Source organism: Acipenser ruthenus, chromosome 5 (genome assembly GCF_902713425.1).
Source record: "Acipenser ruthenus chromosome 5, fAciRut3.2 maternal haplotype, whole genome shotgun sequence".
NCBI lineage: Eukaryota > Metazoa > Chordata > Actinopteri > Acipenseriformes > Acipenseridae > Acipenser > Acipenser ruthenus.
This window is the reverse complement of record NC_081193.1, coordinates 13,326,290-13,341,709: the sequence shown is the minus strand read 5'-3', so window position 1 is coordinate 13,341,709 and position 15,420 is coordinate 13,326,290. Positions and strand designations below refer to the sequence as shown.

General features: G+C 38.9%; 1 protein-coding gene across 3 annotated transcripts in view; it reads left to right on the top strand.

Moving 5' to 3' along the window:
* The window catches only part of LOC117402342 (general transcription factor 3C polypeptide 2-like), a 45,287-nt gene that overhangs the window by 6,444 nt on the left and 23,423 nt on the right, over nucleotides 1–15,420 (top strand). For all 3 annotated transcript variants that reach the window (XM_059023672.1, XM_034003394.3, XM_034003393.3), the window contains exons 4-10: nucleotides 2,204–2,510; nucleotides 5,145–5,236; nucleotides 5,558–5,635; nucleotides 6,086–6,184; nucleotides 7,903–8,130; nucleotides 8,314–8,425; nucleotides 8,904–9,021. In XM_059023672.1, the coding sequence (XP_058879655.1) occupies nucleotides 2,204–2,510; nucleotides 5,145–5,236; nucleotides 5,558–5,635; nucleotides 6,086–6,184; nucleotides 7,903–8,130; nucleotides 8,314–8,425; nucleotides 8,904–9,021 (1,034 nt within the window). The remainder of the gene's footprint in view (nucleotides 1–2,203; nucleotides 2,511–5,144; nucleotides 5,237–5,557; nucleotides 5,636–6,085; nucleotides 6,185–7,902; nucleotides 8,131–8,313; nucleotides 8,426–8,903; nucleotides 9,022–15,420) is intronic.

The window sequence follows — 15,420 nt, the reverse complement described above, 5'->3', positions numbered from 1 at the left end:
TTGCTCTTATTAATATATGGAGATGGATATACATGTGTAACTAGGGCTTCTGTTTTTCTGGTTTTAGTAATTGTATTTTTCGGTGCTTATTTTGAGCTATTTTCGAGTTTTATGTAAATCTTTTTTTTTTCTGGGCATTCATTTTTGATATACTGTATGAAGTTAGTGTTTTCGGTTACTTTCCAAAATGCTTGAGCTTTTTTTTTTTTTTCTGTCAAAATATGTATAGTAGTAACTGGACAGTACTTGCACATTTAAATTGTACCTTCTTTCCTTTGCTGTCTTCCACAACGAAATCCCTATCGTCACGGGCACATTCTTCAGGGGTTTTTGTGTGTATGTATTTTTGTACATTTTGACACAATTCTGTTATAAATCCTCAGTATTTTAACTGTAATACAGCTTTAAATCCTGTTAACAAGCCTCTATCCTGATTGTAATCTCGTTTTAAATCTCTCAAGCGGAGTCTCCAATAGAAATGTAGGAATGTGCTGTCACTCAGTAGTTGGGGCGGGTTTAAAGTATTGAGAACGAATGAATGATAGATGCAAGTCAGGAAGGCGGGACATGGCTTAGCAGCACTGGGAAATGTATGTATTATTTTTGTAGGTTTTATTTTTTAATAGAAAAAGGGTAAAATCAACGTGAATTGATTAACTATTTCCACAGTTTTTTCCGGTGTTTATTGGCTAGCCACCAATTTCATTTATTTTCTATCGGGGGTGTTGTATCGGGTTTTATCGGTTAAAACCGAAAATCAGAAGCCCTATGTATAACCCATACAAATAAGCAAAGAATACAATAACCGTAAGAAACCCTTGAGAGATAAATAATGAAAAAGTTTGAATATAGCGTGCCTTGTCTAGAATAATGAGTAAGTTGCAAACGGATGCACTTCTGTTTTAAAACGTCAATCTCATTCAACCAAACCATCCGATTTAATCCATATTTTTTATGTAAGTTAATAACTTTTATGAAGGTCGTGTATAATTTTATGTGGAGTGATGTTATTTTGCATGGTAGTCCCCCACTCAAACAGAGTGATATTACTGTGCATTTCTTAGCTAAAGTTAGAGATGGAACTCACTACACATTCACCATTGTGATTCGCCATTTATAGTTATGTAACTACCGTAGAGTGATAAACTGCGGTTCTGTTGAGTCTATGGGGAAACGGGGACAGCAGGGTGGGGGGTGAGGGTAGATAATAGTGATCCCTCACTTCTAAATATAGCACTACGCCCCTGCCCATCCATCTGTATGTCACACGTACATTTTTACATATATCTGGAAAATTGGTTATCAGATTATGATTAAACATTTCATAAATTCTTATTCTATACTATTCACTACATACTGTTGATCTTTGTCTTGATCATCGACCTTTTCATCATACTGATAGCTCAGATTTTGAATTACAGCTGTGGCGGGGATTTGTTACCCTAGATCTTTTGATTGATTCATTGTATGACTCTTCTAACTAAAAGTGACTGTGTGGCTTTGAAGAGAATAGAAGGGGAGTGCTGGGCAGATATACTGTTGATTAATTCACAGTTTGTGCTACGAATCCACAGAAAACTGTTGATTCGTCAACTATTCAACAGCAAAGCGAATACCATTTTATTATGCAACAGTCATTTCAACAATGAGTTAATTATAGTATTACACATTTCAAACGTAACACTTAGAAAAGGGCTTGTGATTTCAGTTTAGTATTTCATATTGTTAAAGAAAAGTAATACAATTATACATTAACAATGTAAAAAAAGCTTTTCATGGGGGCTCCCGAGTGGCGCATCCAGTAAAGGCGCTCCACGTGGAGTGCAGGATGCACTCTATAGTCTGGACGTCGCGAGTTCGAGTCCAGGCTATTCCTTTGCCGACTGAGGACGGGAGCTTCCAGGGGGCGGCGCTCAATTGGCCGAGTGCCTATGCATATTAAACCTGTAATGGAATGGGACTCCAGGACCAGATTTTCCTTCCGCTGATTTAATTACCTTGTTTTGTCCAGATTAATGGCAGTATGCACTAGTGTTTTTTTTTTTTTTTAAAGTGAGACACGGAAAAAGGCCAGAGGTGAAGGAATTAAACCAGGATCTGCTCATTTACCTTTGAACCTGTAGTACTATTTGGGCTTTTCAAATAGGCGGAGAGGGGGGAGTATTGGCTCCCTCGCAATTTTTTTTTTAAATTGTCATTTTAGGGCTATGAAATACCTCCAGTCCTTTGCTGAAGAGATGGGATACTCTGACCAGACTCCTCAGGCACCAGAGAACACCACTGCCCACGAGGACACAGAATCCAGTATGCCAGTGAAACGCGGGAGAGGGAGGAGGAAGAAGAGGAACACAGATGAGGACTCTGATGATGTGACCAGTGATGCAGACTTTGTCCTTCCTGATGGAGTGACGGTCGATGAGGATGACGAGGATGATGAGGATGCCTTAAATGTTGAATCTGAATCTGACCTGGAAGATAAGGGGAATAAAATAAGAGTGGCATCTGCTGCTGTAAGTGTACTATGCTCTTACTGTATGTACTGTGTGTCAGTGTCATATAAAAAATCAAAACCATCTGAAACAGGAAGCATTTGTAAATTTGTAACCTTTACTCTGGATGTGCCTGTAAGTTTTGCATATAGCTACTGCACAGTTGAGAATCTTTATCTAATTGTGGTAAAACTTGATTAGGACATTCTCAGAATGTATTAGAATCTGGAGCTTTCATGAGACATTATGACAGTGAAAAAAGGACAAGTGCCAGTGGTGTCACTAGGGTGCTACTTTGTGGGGTCACCAAGAAAAACAGTTGTTTGCTCACCAGGTAAGCTACTTCTCAATTGAAAACCTTTAATCAACAAACCTGTGCCTGATGCCTTTAATCAGTTGCTTTTATAAGTGCACACAGATAACTGGTAGGGAGCAGGCCCAGAATTAAAATGCACAAATTAAACTTTATCACTGGGGTATTTGTGTGTTTATTGCAAAGTTATATGTTTGATACTTCTCAAAGCTAGCATTTTGTGAACATATTGTACTCACTAGCACAGGGATCTCCAACCCTGGTCCTGGAGAGCCCAAATCCTGTTTTCTAGGTGTCTTTACATCATCAATGGCTAATGATCTGGAACATGTTAATCGTGACTAATTAAGCCAGTAATTGGTGCAATTAAGTAACTGAGAGCTTGGTTGAAACGAAAACCAGAAGACCCAGTAGCTCCAGGACCAGGGTTGGAGACCCTGGCACTAGTAATCTATTACCTGTGGAGAAAATAACTTTGCAGAGGAGACCCCATCAAACAATCATGTGGTTTTCATGCGGGCCAATTTACACGTGAAATGGTGATGCACGTGCACGTTTGGGAGAATTACTCTGGTAAATCAGGTTTGTGGCCGAAAACAACGGCCAAAGAGAGGGATAGGGTAAATCTCATTTACTCGTGTAAATGACGAAACACACAGGAAAATCCACGCCCAGTTTCGCATGGAAACCCACATTTCACATGTAAATGTTAATGAGTGTGTTTATTTGATCCTTAACTATAAATATTCCAAGGGAGCAGGTCAGTTGTTACTGTGGATTCCAAGACGGCAGAAAGTAGTGGCTGATGGGCGATTTTATGGTTAGCAGTGGTGTACTTCACCTTAATGATAATGTGGGAGGATTTTTTTTATTATTGTTTTTTGCTGTGTCTGGACTGCCATGTTTATCTCTTGTGGGTTTACAGTTCTGTATAAAACCACTTACCATGAACTGAGTTATGCCCTTGTTATAGTATTAAAGCATCTGTTTGAAAATATCCTTGCTGTAAAAACTATGCTAAAGTTAAATACGAAGAACAAGTGAGCTGCTTAAATGTCTAACTGAATTAATTCCCGGCCTTTTTTTGATCCCAGCTATGTCCAAAGACAATGCTTGTCTGCCCTCCACGTTAATAAATATAGTTGGTGAACTGGATGTCATGAGCCAGCTTGATTTCACAAAACAGCGCAGCAACATCCAACAAATTGTTGATGCCCTCTGAGAACTGACCAAATACAATTGCAAATGAACGTATTGATTGTGTTTTATTTGTTTGCATCATTAGTATTAACACAACAGTAAATCCAACACAACTTAAAAGAAAGGACAGAATCTCTGACAGCATGAGCCTCCTCAGATCGCTGTTGTCCAATTGAAACCGGTGGCTGAGGTAACCTTCGCAGTTGCCAAGTCCACTTATAATAAGTGGGATTGGGATTGTTTTTTGAGATTTGCGGGTTGTAATTTGCATAAACACCCATACTCTAACATGGGTTGCGCTTGTGTTGGGCTTGTTTAGAAAGGCAGTGCCGCTTTTTTTCTCGTGAAACTTGGTAACCTTCCCTGTCTGTCTCACAGGCAGCCATGATTCCTTGAACACCTCATTTTGTTGTTGAGTTTGTGCAGGATACAGAAGGCAGTGGCAATTTTGGGAACGAACTAATGCACTTCTGTCCTTTTAATCAGTGTCTGCCACCTCCCTTTCAAGTGCCCGCTAACTGTATTTGCCCAAGCGTGGTGAATGCTTCCTCAGCAGCTGTCAGCCGTTGGGACGAGTAGGCTTATGCAGCATCAGGGTAGTATACACAGCATCACCTGATCCCCTATATGCTGTATTGCCTGAAGGATATATATGTAAATATATATATATAATAGATATCTGCCGGTTTTCAGCCATGGTGATCTGCAATACCTGTTGGTCAGTTTCAGCACTTTACGCATAGCTAATTTACATATCAACCCCCACCTTTCCCATTCATTTGCATGACATCAGGTGAAAAGCCCGGTTTACTCGAAGAAAATAAACTGAGCGAACGGAAACCCAAAAAAGCATTTTACACGAGACATTTTCTCGTGTAAATGTCTCGAGTTAAAAAAAAAAAAAAACTTGCATGGAAACCCCATGAATGATGCACCATCATCGTCCTTGTCACATCTATAATGCCTGATTGTTACTGGTACCCAGTTAGTTCTGTCACACACTAGTATATTCCCATATCTGACCATTTTAATATGAATTGTATGTTTTAAATATAACTTATGATCCACAGGAACATGTAACCTAACCTTCCACCTACTAACTCACCTGTAAGATTATTTCATTTATTTTCCTTTTCACACAGACTAAACCAAAATTCTTGGGCATGGCTGCTAATGGCTTGCTGAATAACGTGATGGGTCCTGTTTGGAATTGTATGCACATGACAAAGGAGTAGTAAGTAACCTTTCACAAAATCATCAGTCTGTACACTGCAGTGGCTGTGGTAACATATTGGCAGAGTTAGAAACACACACAAGTCCTGCATTCAGTCCTGAGTTTCAGAACTAATGTAGCTATATTAAAATGACCAGGGATTTGAGTAAGCAGGCCCCTGCTAAATCTAATCTGAATGTGTCACACTTATCACAGCATGAACACTATCCACCCAACCCGAATAATGAACATTGGTAAAATGTATTTGCCACACACACACTTTAATTTTTGTTTTGTTTTTTCATTTAAAAAAAATGTAAGAAAAAATCTATTTGTTTGCAGTCGAGAGCAATACTATTCCCCCTGGGTGTTTCCTGAATGGATACCTTCTGTGAAGGACTGGAAGTTTCTGTCCGAGAGGTATGATTTTTAATTGATAAAACCTATTCAGTAGCCATAGCTACAAAGCTGTAGCCCTCTGCATTGCATGTGCATTAATTTCACATACATTTGACATTCACTTATATTTGTGATGTAGGCCTCATACTGTATTTGCAGTTAAAGGAAGTTATTATTGAATTTCCTATCTAGACAGGCCATTCAGTAGAGACTATCGGTTCACCTAACGCAATGCATCCTTCCTGAAACACATCCTGAGCTGTAAATATGTACAAATTAAAGTTAGTTCTTCGTTAACTGGGAACTTTGTATTACACAATTAGACCTACAAACTAACAAATTATATATATATATATATATATATATATATATATATATATATATATATATATATATATATATATATAATTTTGAAACTTGCAGATCATAAATGCTGAAGTCTAAGAGTACAGTACCTACTTTCTTTTGCAGTGAAGCACTCAATTATTTACCCCAAGAAGAGAAATCGCCACCCTTCAGGATAAGAAGAGAGGGTCTTAGAGATGATAACACGTTGCGTCGAATTGGCAGGTAAGGAACTATAGTTTAAACACTGATGTTTAGATGAGATTATTAATAAGGGGATGTTCTGTATCAAGGCTATAAATGTGAGTACATGTAGTTTTTATTGTATTTCATGGTAAAAATCAGACACATTTTAAATTAATTATCAGTTAAATAGACCCTAATGTTGTCTTAATAATCAATTTACAGTGACCAAGACATTGACCCATATTTTATAGTAACATTAAATAATTACATTTGGTATTTTACTCAATTACATGTATTAACACATGCTCGCCATTGGGTGGCAATGCAGATCAAACTTTGTTTTAAGAACTGAAGTTGTAGTGTCCAATCACTAGGGCTGCAACAAAGGGTATATTTTGACCTTCGAAGGTTCAGAACACATTACTGTAGAAATTTGCATAATTTACTGTTGACTTCACCATAGCTACTTGTTTATATTTGATTGAAAATCCTATTCTTTTACAGGTAACCCATATAAATTGAATAAAACATTCACATGTAGTTTAAAACATATGTTCTATAGAACAGTAATCATGTATTTATAATTTAAATAAAATATGTGTTGTTTATTTACACGTAATTGATGCTGCTTGTGATATATACAGTAAGCTTGCATTGCAGCAGCACCAACTGCAGCGGACTGAGGCAAAACAAAGCTTTATTTAACAGTCACCCTTCCAAGCAGGTTATCAGTCACAGTCATATTTTACTACTACTAAAAATATTAATAATAATACTGATAATATGAACTTATGCTTGTCAAGTAACACTAGCACAGTTTGCATTCAGCTTTTCTTTTCAAACAGCAGAGGGGTTTGAAGACATTTCTTTCAATACAGCTTATGCTATACAACGCTTTGCTGTCGAGATGGAGAATGAAAAAATTAAAGGTTTGCCTCTAGATAACATGAGCTGGAGGGGGGAGGAGAGGACGGTGTTCAGTTTTTTAAATTAAAATTAATAGTGTTAGTGTATATTTTGTAAGTTTCAAACATATTCTACCATAGCACTTCTCTTACACTGTCTTGTACACTAGGTATTCAGTACATATTTTACTGAAGCACTACAACCGCTATAGGTACCGCCCCAGTGCTTTGGCATACTATACCCTGCTCCATACATGACAGCGGCGCCATATAGAGTTGCTACGTATAACAAATTTGGTAGTGGATTTAAATACAACAACTTTTGTTTATGTAATATGCATTATACAAATCAAAAGGTCACATTTTGCATTTGAATGACATTTAATGTGTGAGTTAAAGTATTCACACGTTGACAAACGGTTTCTGTTAACAGAGAAAAAAAAAACATACAGTGCGTGAATACCACCTGACGAATCTTCGAAGGTTTAAAACTACCTTCGAATTCCTGGCTAGCGAACGAACCTTCACACACAGCCCTACCTATCACTGAGGCAAATAGACAAAGAATTGTACACTGAAGCCTATGCAACACTAATGTGCTTCCCCACATTCCCACAAATCAGTCTGGGGAGTCTTTTGTGTAGTCATTTTCGCAGGAGTAGTTTGTAGAATGGCAAATAACAATTTAAGCAGAAACAACAAGATAATTATAAAGAACACACACTATAGGACATTAAACAGGTAAGAAATAAAATATTAAGAGCGTATATATGAAATACAGTATCCCTTTAATTCCTACACTTTGTGATAGATATAAATGTAACCCTTTGATTCATTTGTATCACCCCCCAGATTTCAGTCCCTTTCCTCGCATTATGAACGATGGGACTTGGCTTTCTTTGTCGGTGGTCCAGTGTGGTCAATGGAGTGGTGCCCCTGCCCCGAAGGTTCAACATCCACTCAGTACGCAGCCATTTACTCTAACAAGGGGATGGATGACAGGCACAAGATGTCTGGTACGCACATAGAGCCAGCACTGTTGCAGATCTGGAACATAGGTGACCTGCAGCATTTCAGTTGGTGAGTATTATAACATGTGCAGATTTGTGCTGAGTGTGCAATGTGTTTGCCGCTTTACATTTTTGTATATTAATAGGCTTTATATATTGCACTGTAGAAGTGTTTGCTGTTAGTAATTGTAAAGATTGATACAACAGCAGACTAAATTATATGGCAAAATGTAGATTTTTTTCATTTTTAAAGCCCAACAAACAAAGCCACCTTTGCATACGGGGTTGCCTTGGATTACGGCTGCATATGGAATATGAAGTGGTGTCCTAGTGGGACATGGGAGCTGCCTTCATCCAACAGAAAGGTGTGTAATATGATGACAATTCACTTCAATTTGTGTGTGTTTTTTTTGTAACAGATGGCATTCTTACTTGGCTGCTGCTAGAACAGAATGTTCAGATTACCAAGCTGAAGCTCAAAACATTTAGCCCATTATATATTCAAGCAAAATGTATCCTTTATCTGATGGAGCTGTTATTTCAGCCTTTGTGTTTCTGTCTAAATCTTCTAGTTTCTGAGACTTTTCAATTTTTTATTTGAAACCTAAACACCAGAGTCAGAACAGACCCTGCACAGCCAGCAATTGCTGCATGGCAAGAAATGTGGTCATGTAGCATACGTTACAAAAAGGGTCAATGTACCAGCAGTGTGAAATTATATTAAGTGGGTGTAAATCAAGCCCATTATATTCTGGTCAGGACATTTCAATGTGGTGATAATATGCAAAGAGACATTAACAGGAGTGACATTAAGCAGGTTTTACTGTATTTATTTTCGGGCAGATTCCCCAGATGCCCAGGCTTGGACTCTTGGCTGCTTCCTTTTCAAATGGAAAAATTGCTGTGTTCAGTCTTCCGCATCCAGAATCATTGACTGCATACAAGACATATCAGAGTAAAGGTAAGAAACTAAATATCTGTTCTTATTGTTGCTCCCCAATCAGAGTTGGGGTCAATTCCTAATTGAATTGAAATTCAGAGGTCAATTCCAATTCAAGTGTGATCAAGTGTGGAATTGGTAATGAATTGGAATTGAGAAAAATCTCAAAGCTTTGGAATTGGAATTGAATTACAATTTTTTAGTAATGGAATTATCAATTCCACTGAACAACACCCATTTTTGCACGAAATTATTGCACTGAATTGCTTTAAAAGACCTGAGGATTAGTATTCCCAGTGTAGCCTGGCTCAATAGACAACACACCTGTATGTAATTCACACAATAGAAACGAAATCTAGCGCATACAAATGAACTTTTGCCTTTAGTGATGCAAAGTCATTGACATGGTCATAGTTCAGAGAGTTGGCAAATGTAAATTCAGTGGATATAATGGCTAGATTGGACCAGCATTCTTGGAAGTACTGGAAACATCGAGATGATGAGTACAGTTATTAATGTTCAATGCGGTTCATGCTGCAGGATTATTTCAGCATCTAGTGGCCATATGCCACTCGTTGTTCTTGTTGTTATATGGCATACAAGCAAAGGAACTTATTTCTTTAAAGCAGGAGAAAACTGTTGCAAATTCTGTTTTCTCATGCAGACTAGTGTTATTTATTTGGATTATTTTGCAATGTATGGTAAAGTAGTGTTTATAATTTATTCATTTGTTGATTTTATATGTTTCATTTAAAGCATGGTTAATATAGATGTTCGTAAATGATTTCTATTTTTCACATCAGTTTAGCATTCCTGCCAACTTGAAAATACAAAATCGGGAGTTTTTTTTTGGTTGGCAGTGGGGGGGTGCTGGTGCTGAAAATAAATATATACATACAGTATCCTTTTTTTTTTTACTGTATCCCATGTTGAGTGCGGCAGGGGAAGGTTGTGCTTAAGTAAGATCTATATATATACACACACAAACTTTTATCTTTTTTTTTTTTTTTTTTTTTTTACTGTTTCCCCTATATGGAGCGACCAAGCGATTGATTGATCAAGTGGATGGGGGCGTGTCAGCCAGTGACTTGAGGGGGTGCCGATTGGCTGACAAATAATAAAGAGCTTTCATTTCTTTCGTCATGTTGTTTTTGTTTTGAATTGTTATTGGAATTTTTTGTTTTGTTTTTTTTTTACTTATTATTCATCAGCCAATCAGTGCCCCCCTCAGGTTAGCACCCTGTGCGGCTGCAGTGCTTGCACCCCCCTTGGTACGGCCCTGCTGAATGTATACATGGGTGGAATTGGAATTGACTAGATTGGGGGGGGGAAAAATGGAATTGGAATTGAATCTGAATTTATCTGGAGAAGGAAATGAACTGATGTGGAGAGGAATTGATCCCAATTCTGCCTCCAATGAAGATTGCTTTGCATCTCTCCCAGATCTTTTTGATCCTCATGCTTCAGCACTGCTGTTTGATGCTGAGGATGTATTGCTTACCTTAAAGGACCTGCACCTTTCTGTAATATTCCAAATTGCATTACTGATATGGTGCCACTTTATCAACGAAGTGTGAAACATAAATTGCCACTTGATCACCATTTGTAGTGCAGATTTAGTGGTTTTTTTTTGTTTGTTTGTTTGTTTGTTTTTTCCCTAGGACAATTTAAACTCTTTGAAGCCTTGTCAGGATGAATCCGTGACATGCTGATTTGCCCATGGTTGTCCCTATTGCCTAATTGCTATAATACAGTAGCAGGTGTTTATTTTTATATGCACAACACCTGCATAGTTTTATAGCCATTCCACTAGAGGGCACCAAATGCTTACATGTGTTAAGTAGAAAGGCGGTCATCAGTAAAGTTGTTGAACCTCCATGATTTCTGTTTTGTTTATTTAATAAACAAAAATAAAAATGTATTGATTTTAGCAGTCACTTGTGTAAATAACAAATTACTGAATGCACATTTGTGGAATATCTTTTCTTTTTTTTATATTCCAACATTCTGGAATATAAGAAACTAAGTCAAGTTGACAAACTTTTTTGGCTAGTATATTGACCAGTTCACATCAGGTTTTTAGAAGTTTTACCCTGCATCCTGTCCTTAAGTGTTTTTGAAGATCTGAATTAATGTATCAACATTGTATTGCTATTATACAGCAATAGAAAGCTGAAGAATTTCTCAATCTAGATTTTATTCTAGTTTCACAAAGCTAAGGTGAAAGATACAAGACTCGTGGCATTTCATTCACACTACCAAACATTGCCACCTTAAATTCCGAATAATGAGTTATAATATTGCTTGTTGGGACCAACTGTGCCACGGTCCAAGCCTTGAAGAGACATACATTTTTTTTTTAAATTTACAAAACTTTCCCCAGGATGATGTCTGCTAACAGCCAGCAGTAAATTGTCCCATCAGTTTCCCCCGCCTGTAGTATTATCATTACAAGTATTGTTACAGTGATTAATGTAGTCTGTGCTCTTCTCAATGCAGCCACTGATCCAAACAAAGACGTGTGCTGGAGAGATTTAAAATTCATTATTGGTAGAGGAAGAAAGAAACATTTCAACATTGTGCCATTTATCCTCACTTCAGGGATTTATTTTCACACTGTAAACCTTGCATTGGATTTGGAATGACAAAATTGTAAGGGAACTGAATGTCGGAGCAGCACCGATCCTTGATAGCACCCTGTGCGAGATATAAATCCAGTGACCCCCTCCCCCACCGCAGTCCGGAACTTGCAGTCAGCTTGCTGCATGTGCCTTTCTATAATTTTCCTCTGCTTTTTGCAGCTGTAAAAAAAAAAAAAAGAGAAGGGAGAACACGACCCTCCAGCGAGTCCACCCTCGCTCTGCAGCCGCTGTTGACTCAAGGGTTCTGGGTGACCTTAACACGCCCACTCACTGTGTGCGGCCTAGCGCCCCTATCGGTTGTGTTATTACTATTGTTTCTTCTTTACTGCTTCAGTAAAAAAAAAAAAAAGAAGAAAAAAAAGGACACTCTGGTTTTACTGTCGAGTGTCTGTGCTTCTACTGCTTTGCAGTTTACAAAATAAATAACTAACAACTGCATGCATCCTCCATCAGGCCCTATTTGGCCCTATTGTCGAGTAGTTTAGCACATTGATCCGCTCGCACAAAGCGGTGGGTAGGTAACTAAAAAAAAAAAAAAGATCTTTTCTGTCTCTTTCTCCCTTCTCCAGGCTGTGCCACCCCTCTGCAAGCTACGTGCTGCACCGGCCCTGCGCATCGGTGGCCTCTGTGCCACTGCGCTCCATAACCTTGGTACCTCTGTGCTTCGACACCCTTGGTGCCTTGAAGTCTAAACGACTCGGTGCTTCGACGCCTTTGAGGCTTATAAGCTCTGTGCATCGGTGCTCTCGATACCCTCGGTGCCCCATAGCCTCGGTACCGCGGTGCTTCGACACCCTCTGTGCCTCGAGGACTATACGCCTCAGAGCTTTGAGGTCTTTGAAGCCTTGTCAGCTCCCTACAGCGGTGTCCTCTGTGCTTTTCAGCACCCTTGACCCCAGTACCCCAGAGCCTTGGTGCTTCGACACCCTCTGTGCCCCAGGGCCTCGACGCCTCTATGCATCGACGCCCTCGGTCCAAAATCACATATTGCACCAGTGCACTCGATCCCCTCAAGGGTTTCGATGACTCGGTGCTTATAGCCTCGACGCCTCTGTGCTTCGGCTCTGTCAACGCTCCAGAGCCTCGACGCTTCGGCGTGCGGGGACCCAATGTCAAATTTTCACCTGTGCACGTCCTGCAAGCGGAATCTGCCCCAGCAAGACAAACACACCCTGTGCGTAAAGTGCATGGGTATAGATCACACCTCTGTTGCCTTGGCAGACTAAGGATACTTTTCTATCTGCGCCGGATCAAAGGAGAAAACCTTGAGCAATAGAATGGCGCAGTTCACAGGCGAGACCCCTGTAGCTAGCCTGGGAGAAGCGTCCTTCGGCCTGGGGATCCCAGGCCTTCCCCCTCCGCCAGGCCTCGAGCCCGGCGCACAGTCACTGGCACTATATGTGCAGCTTTGGAATATCTATTCAAGTTTGTTACTGATTTTATCATAAAGACAATGACTCAAGTCAGATGAAGACTTTTTTGCGTGAGTAGAGTCTTTGCTTGCACGGACTTGAGTCAAGTCGAGTCATTTGATGGCAGTGAGTCGAGTAAAAAATTGCAACTTGATTTCGAGTCATTACACCTCTGCTTTAGCTTACTGTACTTTACAGTAATGTTTGGCAAGTATGGGCTGTGGCAGTTGACGTGTTATCACTGCAACTTCAAGAGCATACAAGTTTTTTAGGCAATTTTTGGTAAAAGATTAACAAGTAAGCGGGTTCAAAATGTCATTTTTTTTTTCCTATTTGCATCTGGGTCATTTCATGTAAAGTGTAGCCATTTTTAGTGGTTGACCTGACGCTGACTTGCTTGACAAAATGTACATTATAGTGGTTGTGGGTCAACAAAAACCTTGGAATGTATATATGTGTTTCAAGCTATGAGTTTAAGAAACTTCTGGGGGTGTATTTGATGGAATAAATCATTTACTATGTTTTCTCACAATAAAATGTGCTTTACTTTACTTTTACTAACCACTGGTCTATTCTAGTGTACTGGAGCTATAAGGACAGTTCATATGCAATATTTAATGATGTGTTGTATTGTTATATAATGGTACATTAACTGTTAAAAATGAAGGTGAGGTGGGGGGTCCATGATTTATTGTTGTGTTGGACAGTATGATTAATATTTTTCCCCCTGTCTTACTATTTAGACAGGAAAGAAAGAAGTCTGTTTTTTATGGGTGTAGACAGCTATTAAACTGCCTTCGTTGAAATTGGTTTCAAATGCTTTATCCACATTCTGTGAGTGTGTGGGTTTTAATACCCTGTAATTCACACTCTGGAGCTGCAGCAGTGTTATTGGAAGGATGTGTTGTGCTTTGCGAGCCAAGAGGAACTTGAAGTTAACTAACATTAAAGATTTGTATTTATCAATGTGGCAAACAGTTTTTTTTTCCCCAGGGATTTCTGTTTTACTTGCAATGCAGTACTACTGTAATTAGAGAGCTCAGGTTAGCCCATATATACTTGCATTGCTAGGAATGTTTGTGCTGTGATCACATTTGTATCAAGTCAGGATGAGAATGAAATAAAACAAATATAATAATCAGGGTTTTTAAAATAAGCCGGCAACTGGTGCGATCCACCGCCTAATGCTGTATTTGCGCCCTAATTTATTAAATGTCTGTAAATGCTTTTATTTTGAATGACAAACACCCGACTTTTTAAATCTCTTATTACTGCCATTTTGCTATCCTTTTATTTATTTTTATTTTTTTATCTAATTATTATTCCTATTTTGACTCTGCTATTTATTTTAAGCATATGTTTTTGAGTGATTTTATTTATTTACTTCAGTACAGAAGTTGTATTATCGTACTGTAAGGTGATATATAGTACATAATGGGTGCGTTAAGTAACTAAGCTGCTCCAAGTGAGAACGCTCAGAAAGCACACTGAGCTGAATTTAAATGACTTAACGCTCTACTACACGAGAGCGCTGAATGACTTTTAAAATGGAGAGTAATAATTATTTGCTTTTTGGTATTTGTGATGTTATGGTTGATGAAATGTCCCAAGATGAGGGTCTCATTGGTATTGAATTCCTAAAATCAGGAATGTTAACCATAGACGATGATATAGAAAATATTTAACCAGCAGCCCTTACCGGGTGTGTTAGACCAGCAACAAGCAGTGCTGCTGTAGAAAATTGTCAACGAGATTGTGCCCTGTTACACAGAATTTGAATTTAAACCTAATTTCCGTATGCAGAGGGACACATTTCAGGTAGGCTAAAGAAAAAACATCAGAACGCTTCTCTGTATTTTTCCTGGCTTGTGGAATTCAGGGAGGCGTTTCTCTGACCTTACCTTTGGGTGCTCGGGCATAGACTTACAACTCCCTCCCTAGCTGTGCTGCGCTCTGTTGGCTGCGCAAATCCTACACCACATTACTGCCTCCCCACAGCCATTAAAAGCGATCGGATTGTCATAAACATACACCCACCAGTTGCTGTTTATAGATTACAAATGGAAAATAATTGTTATTGTAGCGGCAGCGTGTAGGGTTTTCAGTGGCGCTAATGAAGACGCTACTAGCATTTTTATTTGGCTTAAACAGTGCTGTTTATTTATTGCAGATCGCAAAAATGGATAGCAGTACACACACAATACTCCTAAACTCTAAGTGCGTTCACAGAGATCATTCTGCGCAGATTCTGTGCAGAACCTGGCCAAGTTAGCCAATGGGTGCGTTCATATAGATCATTGGCTAAATTGGTCATCGTGAATGCACCCTCTCTCGCCCTGAAAAAGCAGACAGGCTGCCTTTTTTTA